We start from the raw sequence: 10244 nt of genomic DNA on the forward strand, positions 1-10244 counted from the left end.
AATCGAGGCACCAACCCTTGGGTTACAAGGCTACTTGCGACAAGCTAATATGGTATCTCTTACAACAAACAATGTTTGTGTGTCCTGCTAGTACGCTACCGCGAGAAAATAGAAGGAACAGAACCTCGGGTGACTCCGGAATATATAGACTTTCTCGGGTCACCCAGGTGTCACAGGTGACTTTTTTGGTATAATTACTCGACCTGCGCATGCGCGAGATGGAACATCCAGTGCTAAAGCACCGCCTCTGGCGGTCAGTAGGAATGAAATAGAACGGCCAGCTCATTATGTCAGCGGTTAACTAACCATGCACCAAAGTATTGACTTAACAACAAAAAAAATAACTACAAGGAGGAGTTCTGCAGGACAACTGATTCAACAGTTTTAAGGTTGATTGGGTCTAGTGTAGCCTAATGTATAGGTCACCATTCATATAGAAACAAGTTCAGATCAGAAATGGTTGTTTGATAGAAGTGTGTGGCAATGTGCAGGCTACAAAACAGCTAGGTGTCTTTACTGGGCACCAACTATGCTGCCTTATAGGCGATCTCCCTGAGTGTGTGTGGTGATTGCTGGTTTAACCTGTGAACATTGATTACTCAATGTACAACAGGTGTGCAGCCTCACCCAGCCGCAGAGTCCAATCAGTCTAACTCGGGCAAGGTGAGGCTGCTTCAACCAGCCATCAAACACACACACTACACAAAGTGCTTTCTGGAATATTTCAAAGTTTAGTTTCATTTCATTTATTGGTTACATTTTACAATAAAGGTACATGAATTGCAAAGGCAGCAATGATCATTAACTAACTCAAAGCTTATTTACAGTTAACCAATGTGACTAGGAATAATTTACGAATGGTTTATATTTGTATTTACAAATGCTGTTCATGTTAACTACGGTATTAATTCATTAATTTATAAGGGTTGGAGTTCACCATAGCCACTAACCCTTACCCTTACCCTAAGTATAACCGTAACCCTTAACCTGACCAACAGGCTAATGCTATTCATTCATGTTTATTACTGAATTAACAAATGTTTAATTAATATACCTTTATGGTAAGCTTTGACCCATTTATTCAAACTAGTGCAGTGCCTGTTGAAAACATGCATGCGTCCGTCCGGGCCTATTGCCTGGCCTCTGGTATCGCTGCTGGCAGCTTTCTTGAGAACCACTCATCCAAACAACTCATCCAAACAACTCATCCAAACAACAGCCACGTCAAACGGCTGTCAAGAAAATCAAAGAATATTCATACATGCGTGTACAAACTTCCATACATGCATTATCATTCATACATGCAAACCTAGATACATACATACATACATACGTACGTACATACATACATACATACATACATACATACATACATACATACGTACATACATACATACACACATACACACATACACACACACACACACACACACACACACACACACACATACACACATACACACACACACACACACACACACACACACACACACACACACACACACACACACACACACACACACACACACACACATATACGCATACACACATATACATACATATACATACATACATACATACATACATACATACATACATACATGCAACCATACACACATACACACATACATACACACACGCACACACATACACACACACACATACAAACATACATACATACGTACATACGTACGTACAAACTTCATACATTCATAAATACAAACCTATATACATACATATTAATTCAAGTTTGATTTTATTAAGGAACGCCTACAGAATCCTCTAGTGGTGTTTAAGGCAGCTTGGCATCATAATTCAGCTCCCAGCCTCTTGGAGCTTTATTGTTATTACAATGATCCATCACATCACACAAAAGCCGTGGTTGAGTTATGAGATATTTGTGCTCTATTACTTCGGGACGCTTGCCTTTCCTCAAAAGAACCATTTCAGGCAGGGAAAGTTGTTCTGCTAACGTTATGCTTCACTCCCCTGCACAGAAGCATCTTATTTATGTCATTAGGTGCTAGATTGGATTGATAACTTAAGACGCAACAGACCATATTCCGATTTTGAATGTCTCTTGCTGTTGTGCTTTGAGGAAAACAAGAGTTGTTTTGTTTGTTGTTTCCCTCTGTTCTCTAGTATTTGACGGTGTATTGGGATATGGGTATGGGGTTATAGTGGCTAGGGGGTTTGACTGCCAGCCAAAAGGTACTGGGATCGATCCCTGGAAGCAAGATGCCTGAACCAAACCTGCTTTTTAATGCCATGCAGTCGCTTTGGGAAAACAGTAAATATACCCTTATGGTCTAAGGTGCTAACAATTCAGCTCTCCTATAGGAGGTATGGAGGGAGAGAGGCTGGGGGCAGTAGGTACCGGCCGGCTTCTCTGGAGCCGAAACAGAACATCACTGATCATCAACCTCTCTTTAAAACTGCATTAGAAATAAGATCACCAAAATGCACCAATAAAGGTTATTCAAAAAAAATTAATATTCATGCGGTGAGTCTCAAATCATTGCATTACTGCATAGAAAATAAATTGACCTTGCAATAGCTTTATGAATGCCATTATATCATCGAGGGAAACATATCGAAGGGCGAGTCTTAAAAGGCACTTATGTCTAATCTCTCTCTCTCTCTCTCTCTCTCTCTCTCTCTCTCTCTCTCTCTCTCTCTCTCTCTCTCTCTCTCTCTCTCTCTCTCTCTCTCTCTCTCTGTCTCTGTCTCTGTCTCTGTCTCTGTCTCTGTGTGTGTATGTAGTACATGTTGTCCCCTGCCTATTGCCAGTAGATGGCACTGTTTACCTTTCAGCAGTAATAGAGATCAGTCATTTACCACATATACACCACATCGTTACAATTAAGCATCTGGTTTAAGGAACCTATAATTCCCTAAACCCTTTTAATCCCTTCCTTAACATTCATCCAAAAGCATCTCAAATGACGCAGGTTTCAATTTCTGAATTGGGAAGCAAAATGTTAATAAAGCAATTTGATTGCTTCAGGATTTGTATGCTTTTATCTGTGGGAAAACACAAATATGATTCACCATCATCCTTAATATGCTTAGATACCAATGCCAACCCATAGAAGAGAGTGTAAAGGGCCAGCCAGTGATCTGTCACGTGTGCTCTGTTGGTTGCTCCTACAGCTATCTCTTCAAGTGGTGGTTTCTACCGGCGGTCAACGCCTCTAATCAAACACATATGGTTTATCTCTGGTCCCCGAGCAAAGGGGAGATTAAAGCAGGATACTAATGACCTCTTGGGCTCTTCATGTCATCTCCATAACAAGGGAATTATTCTTCTGCGATGGTCAGACACAAAACCATTACACCTCAATATCTCTGTCCGTCGTCTGGTGATTGGTGACTAATGTGAATCATTACAACACCTCTAATAACATCTCTTGGTCGAAATGTATTATTAAGCGAGCCAAATTACTTGCAAGGCTTGTTGAGCAGTGGTTTTGCGACAGAAGGGGTATAATTATCGACCTTATTTCTGATCTGCTCAACGATAACATTTAAATCTCGTTATTAATCTCAGCATTAACTGCATTTAGCCTCAGGCCCTGACCCACGTGGCCACTCCTTGTAAGGAATCTAAGAGATTATGATCTCCTCAATATCTAATTGAAAAGATTTCCCAGGCGTTCAACTGCTTCGCTGTCGTAGAAAAAAGCAACTGAAAGTAAGGTCACATAATAGATAATGTAGAAGGATGATTCTGAACGACATATCGTAGAGAACCTCTCCGTAAATCACAAGACTCTCTCCTCCCCTTCACCACCGATTATTGTTTTTCTGCTGTGTCTATGTGGTGGCTGACCTGACATATCCTCACAAATGAGCAAGCTTAGAATTTATTTAAAACCTGATCGCATTTGCAAACCTGCAACATAGCGTTCATTCATTTGATCTTCCACAACTTGTCGTATAACATTATGCCACATTCTTATTGCGCTCTGCAAACATCCCTGACCCATTTCCAGAGAGGCGCAGACGGAGACGGCCATCATTAACCTGTATGGCTTTTGGTCTTCCTCAAATCTATTATTCATCCCTCAGAGATGAGTTTGATTTAATAGCCTTGATGTGTTCCTTAAGGCCCTGGTCCTGAGTTAATCCCGGGGATTTTAGGGAACTCATCAAGGGCATTCCGGCCGGCCTGTCAGAATACAGAGAACACTCTAGTCTCACTCTAGTTAGGTCCACTGGATAGGGGTGGAAGTGCTCTGAGCTATGGACCTTCATATACCACCAAATACCTCCTCCTTTCCTTCAAGGCCATTATAGTGCTCCCTAGTATTCATGATCAACCTTTTAGTCATTTTTTCTTTCATTATTATAATCTTTCATGAATGCAATCCTGGTGAGTATTGAATGTGTTATACATGAGATATGGGTTTCGACACATGGTGATTTCTAAGTTCACATTGGCGTGCTTGTGAACGCACTGGAGCGTAAACTCATACTGCAGGGCTTTGTTCTCAAGCTAACAAAATATTATTTTTTTATATATATTTTAGCTCTTTGCTTTTTTTTGGGAAAAAACGAAAAGCCCCGTGTGTATTGTCTTTCATTGTTGGTCTGCCTCCGCCCGTGGCCGTGTTCACTCCCACATCATAGCTGCTCTTTTGTCGACAGGTTCTTCAAAGCAGAAATTAATTCCATAATCCAGTCCGGAGAGGTGTGCTATTGTTCCTCTTCTCCTTCATCAATTTATTTTTCAAATTCTAGTGTTTGGTCATCACTATGGAACTTCTCACCGTCACATAAAACCTTGTCAACATCGTTTAAAATATAGGCTATTGTTAATGTCTTTAGATATGTGATTCCAAAGGATTTAACCGTGGCTGCAACATGCCTTTATTTTACATGTTGTATAATATGAAGTGCTTTAAATATGTTTTGATGCTCCTCTGCGTACGTGCAGACTTACACAAACACACACACACACACGCACACACGCACACACGCACACACGCACACACGCACACAGGCCTACAGACAGACAACACGTCCGTGGGTACCAGTGTTTTATAAATAAAGTTGACTTGATGTGACAGTGACACGCAACGAGGAGAGATGAGGAACACTCCTATCGGTGTAGTACCAATTGTCCCTTCCTGATTTCTGCACACCACAATTACAGAAAACACGTATTACCGAAGCCCCAACCAGTGGCAGACAGAGGCATAAAGGTCCTACACTTAGAACCCTTAATTAGCTCATGATGACGCACAGAGGCACCCGAGAGGGTTGCGGGGTTGACAGGGATATCTTTTCAGGATATATCTTATAGCCTATACTGAACTCCCCTCTTCACAGCTATACAAAGCTTTCCCCAGGAAAGGGCGCAAGAAGACCCTCACCCCCGAATCATTTGCGTTTTGATGCTCGACAACATTGCTTGCTTTTCTTGGTTGATCTTTTCTTTTCTTGGTTGATCTGTTCATCGTTTCCAAAACCGCCTCGTCACATCCCTTTCGGCGTGTTCTGTAGGTTGTGTAACACTGCGGTAATAATTAAACAGCATGGCCTTTGTTTTGACTCGGGTGCACCGTGCCCGGGCTTTGAAGGGCTTAGCAATATCGTTAAACGGTGGGAACCGGCAGGCCTTTTGAATTAATCATCCCTTCAACCCACTCAAGTGTACAAAAAATGAAACATTTTCTCCCTGCAACACGCAGTGGGTCTAAAGATAAACAGGAGAGCCCAGACGTAGGCGAGAGGGTCGACGCCCAAGGAGGGCAGTGTTACCGAGCATGTGAGGAGATTCATTCTGACGTGGAACATCAGCACCATCATCATCATCATCATCATCATCATCATCATCATCATCATCATGTTGCGTGCATTCATAAAAAATGCAGTTTGTTAAAAGGGAGATAAAGGAGAACAAAGTGTTTCTTACTTCTGCCGAAAGTGTTATTTAATTAATTTCTTTCCCGGCGGTGAGCTGTACTTCAGCGTGGAAAATCAATTGAATAAAGTGATGGTTAAAATATTGATATTCAGCCATTGTTGGCTTGTATTGGATTCCAAATCAATGGCAACTATTTTGTATTCAAGCCATGAAAACGAATGATAGAGATGAACGGAAGCAGGGAAGGAGTGTCAAACACAGCGTCGGGTTAATGGCCCGGAGGTAGGCCTACCTCCTCCAATCATCGGGTTTTGAAGCACCTGCCTCCCGCTGTTTGACTCACCTTGTCAGCCGCAGAAGCGGGGCTCCTGATTGAGTGCCGCCAGGGAGGAGGGGGGGGGCGGTGTGATGGGGACATTTTCCTGACCCTTCAATCCTTCGGCCTCCCGCGGTAATCAATATCTGGGCTAATCGGTGGCTTTTGGTGTTTATCCCAGCGTGAGAATATTTTCTCAAGTGTGTGTCTATACTTAAAATTGCTCCAAACTATTTATATTTTGTTGTTAAAAAACTGAAAAAACGAGTGTGTAATCTTTACAGAATATATGTTGTCCGGTTTTGGTTTGGATGAAGGTCATGGCTCAAGGGAGGATGACCACACCGGCTAGAATGACGATGTAGATCACTGCCAGTCTGGGATGTTTTTACATAAACCCTCTAATCCATCCAGAGGATATTGCATTAGCATTATACCCAGAGAGATATGGATGTGATATAGAATATTTGGTGTTTTTATTGAGTTTACGTAAGGCATAGCTGGAAGGACTTATTAAAATGCAAAGTGTTTTAATATGAGTCATCATCCAAATAAACAGTTATTATTTTGTGCAAAGAGTTGTTTTTTCAAAGGTCTTGGATATTTTAGTTAGTCTATTTAAATAGAAAAAGGCGAACAAAGACTGTGTGTGTGTGTGTGTGTGTGTGTGTGTGTGTGTGTGTGTGTGTGTGTGTGTGTGTGTGTGTGTGTGTGTGTGTGTGTGTGTGTGTGTGTAGAAGGAACAGGAGAATACAACTTTACCTACAACTGCTTTGTGTGTTGTTTTCATGGAGTCTTACAGAAAAACCTTTGTCCAAATTTGAGATTATTTAATTATTATGTATTTAATAGCGTTGATCATTTAATCAACGCTTTATATTCCATCCAAGCAAATAAATAAGTGGAATCATTGAAGGGAAAGGTGGAGAATCCATCCCATTAAACACATGCAAACACATGCACGCACACACACACACACACACACACACACACACACACACACACACACACACACACACACACACACACACACACACACACACACACACACACACACACACACACACACACACACACACACACACACATTGGGGAGATGACATGGGTTACATTGTGGCGGCTGGCATTGGAAACTAAGACCACGTTTAAATCTAAATTGTGTGTGTCAGCAAAATGACTAACTTGTAGTACTGGGCATGGGTTGGTTGAGTGGCTGGCTGGTTGCTTGGGTGGTTTGGTTTCATTGGTTTGTTGGCTCGTTGGACGGCTAGGTGGGCAGGGGTTATCTTATGTAAAGTCCTTATCGCTGCTTTAATGGTCCCAATTCATTCATTCATTTTCAATTCATTCGCCTGACATCCCATTCAATAGATGACTGCGGCACGACGCTCAGCAGCACAATGTTAACTTTCACATGTTCATAAATGATGTGAATTGCACATTTATATCACCCTCATGCTTACTCTAGTACTTCTAAAGAGAGGAGGAGAGAACATTTAACGCCTGTGTTTACTGACTGCCTGTATCGCGATTGACTTTGGATGTCTCTATTAGGCTCCTAATGAAGCACCACTCCATGTAGCCTACTTATGTAGCCCCTCACCCTGTCCCAAACAGAGCCCCCTGGCACTTAACTCCGTACGAACAGTGGAGAGGCTGATTGACCGACTGCGTCTCAGGGCGTGGAACAGCCTTGCACTAAATGACAGAGAGGTGCTGATACTGTGTGACCCTGTTGAAGAGGTAACGCGACTGTGTTCACCTATCCCTGCCTCTTGTTTAATTCTCTCCCTTCCTTCTTTGACATGATGTTATACTGTTGATAACTCTCTTTGTGCTTTTCTTGTATGTATCTTAAAACTCTCTTATTGCATATAGGCCTATATGTTTGTTTTATTTTATTATCATTGTATATTCTAATATATGTTATATCTGTGTTATCATAAAGTCTAACGATGTATGGGCAAATGCAAATGACGATGACAGACTCATCCCTCATCGTTGACATACTTCTTACCACAATGGTTCAGTGTTGACTATAACCATGTCAGCAGAAGGAAACTGTGAAAAAGGATTTCCCTAAGGAAACCACAAATACACGAACTAACTAAATAACATGACTCCTGTTATATCACGTATCACTAAAGGGTACAGAGGGACGCACACACTAGTCAGTCACAGCTCAATCACAGTCATGCACAGACACACAAACACACGCACACACACAGACACTCACACCTATTCAACACACTGTTTTGCACTGACAACTTGAAATGCAGGGCCTCTAATGAACCTCACCTTTGTGTCCCTGGAGGCCGCGGATGTCTTCTTCTGGATGCTGCCCGGAGACAGCAGCCTCAGTGGAATCCACCGTCATTATTCCGGTCCGCTATTGCTTTCCCTGCTCGGAATTGCAAAAACCTGGGCACACAAATGAACATCATTATTTGTTGTTATCGGCATAAAACGCCAGCCATCTAAGCCAAAACACCAGCAGGACGGTATACGCCGGTGTGTGTGCAGTGTATGCAAAGTATACACGTCACGGTCCCGCTTCTTCCTTTCTCATGGGGTGGTGTTTGGCCAGGTAAGGACAGGATCCGGAGGACAGATGATTGCAATGCTTATGGCTGCGCGGTTAATGAAGTGCTGTGTTGGGAATAAACCGTGAGATTGGGGTCCAAGTCATTAAAAAAAGCCAGGGAAGAGGAATGAGTCATGCAGCCACCAGTAGAATCAAAGCCTGCGGGGTCTTCCAGCGCCCGGTTCTGCCAATAGGAGCGAAGGAGAGGAGGAGGAAGAGGAGGAAGAGGAGAGACACAGAGAAATACCAGATCAAAGCAATGGCATGCTGCCCTTCGTGACGCTGCCCGCACTATGGATAACTGGGTGCAGCAGAATTACACAATCACAATATTCCCTACACCCACTTGGGTTTTAAAACCCTGTAAGGACTGTTCTACGCCCTCAGCACGGAGGCTCTTTATTTAAACATTTGTCTCTCTGATGAGATTGTTAGAAATGTATTTTCACAAGCAGATTACTTCCTCTACGTATTTGGAATGATGCCTGATGGGGAGCTACGGTCCCAGTACTCAGTGACGCGTGGATTGGAAATACATCTGCGATGACAAAGCTGAATGAATGAGAAGGCTGAATGGTAAAGCTATTGCAGCATAATGGTAATGCCATATGCTGTGTTTAAGCATGGGGAATAAAGTTCATTGAGATCAACTATGCGATGAAGATGAATTTGCAGTTAAACATATGTTGGCCTATGTATTTCGTTTCTAAGTCATATTGTATGTGCTCCCTGTATCACCTATCACACGAGAAGATTAAAACCATAGCAACAGTAAATAATCAATAAAATCAAACCTTTGTAATTTTTCAATAGAAAAAAAGTAATCAGAAATGTTTTTCTTAGGTTTTATAATTGGTTTCAGGATTACGCATTATAGCTATCCAAATACAGGCTTTATCTCCTGTTGCGTCGTTGGATTTCGACGAGGGGCAACTTTGGAGAGATTTGCCCAGCAACTTTACGCAGTGACTCATACGCGGCAGCTCTTACGCATGGAAAAAAAATCAAAGGACGAGGTGGAGCAAGAAGTAGACGAAATCTGAAGAATCAGATAAAAGCTGTTTGGGGTGTGAAGACTGGGTATATTTGGCAGGACTTTTGGGAGGGGATAGACTATTTTCGGCACGATCCACTTCTACGTCTGAAACCATGGAGAACTCCAGAGTGTGGACCAGAGCCTTGGTCTGCGCCGTGCTCCTTTCGGTCGTCCATGGAGCTGATCTTTATAACTCGGAGTCGGAGGAGGACCTCAGCACCAGAGCCTTGCGGGACTTTTATCCTAAAGGTCCAAACTTGACCAACGAGAGGCAGCTGGTGAGCTTGTCCCGGACGTAGCCTAAATATGGCATGTCCCCCTATCTTCATTTTTATTAGTGTATATTGTTATCTTTATTAGACAGATGTTTATTTTTCTTGACGCTTGTTTTAGCTGTTATTGTTGTTTTCTTTTTTGATAAGTTATTATGATATTT

The 10244-nt window shown here is 42.3% G+C and overlaps 1 protein-coding gene across 1 annotated transcript in view; it reads left to right on the plus strand.

The window, feature by feature from the left end:
• Positions 1 to 9809: 9809 nt before the first annotated feature.
• cart3 (cocaine- and amphetamine-regulated transcript 3) overlaps positions 9810 to 10244 on the plus strand; it is a 1556-nt gene continuing 1121 nt past the window's right edge. Inside the window, exon 1 of the mRNA XM_056608140.1 lies at positions 9810 to 10086. Within this exon, the coding sequence (XP_056464115.1) occupies positions 9922 to 10086 (165 nt within the window). The 5' untranslated portion in view covers positions 9810 to 9921. The remainder of the gene's footprint in view (positions 10087 to 10244) is intronic.

The sequence above is a fragment of the Gadus chalcogrammus genome, chromosome 14 (assembly GCF_026213295.1).
Source record: "Gadus chalcogrammus isolate NIFS_2021 chromosome 14, NIFS_Gcha_1.0, whole genome shotgun sequence".
Lineage (NCBI taxonomy): Eukaryota > Metazoa > Chordata > Actinopteri > Gadiformes > Gadidae > Gadus > Gadus chalcogrammus.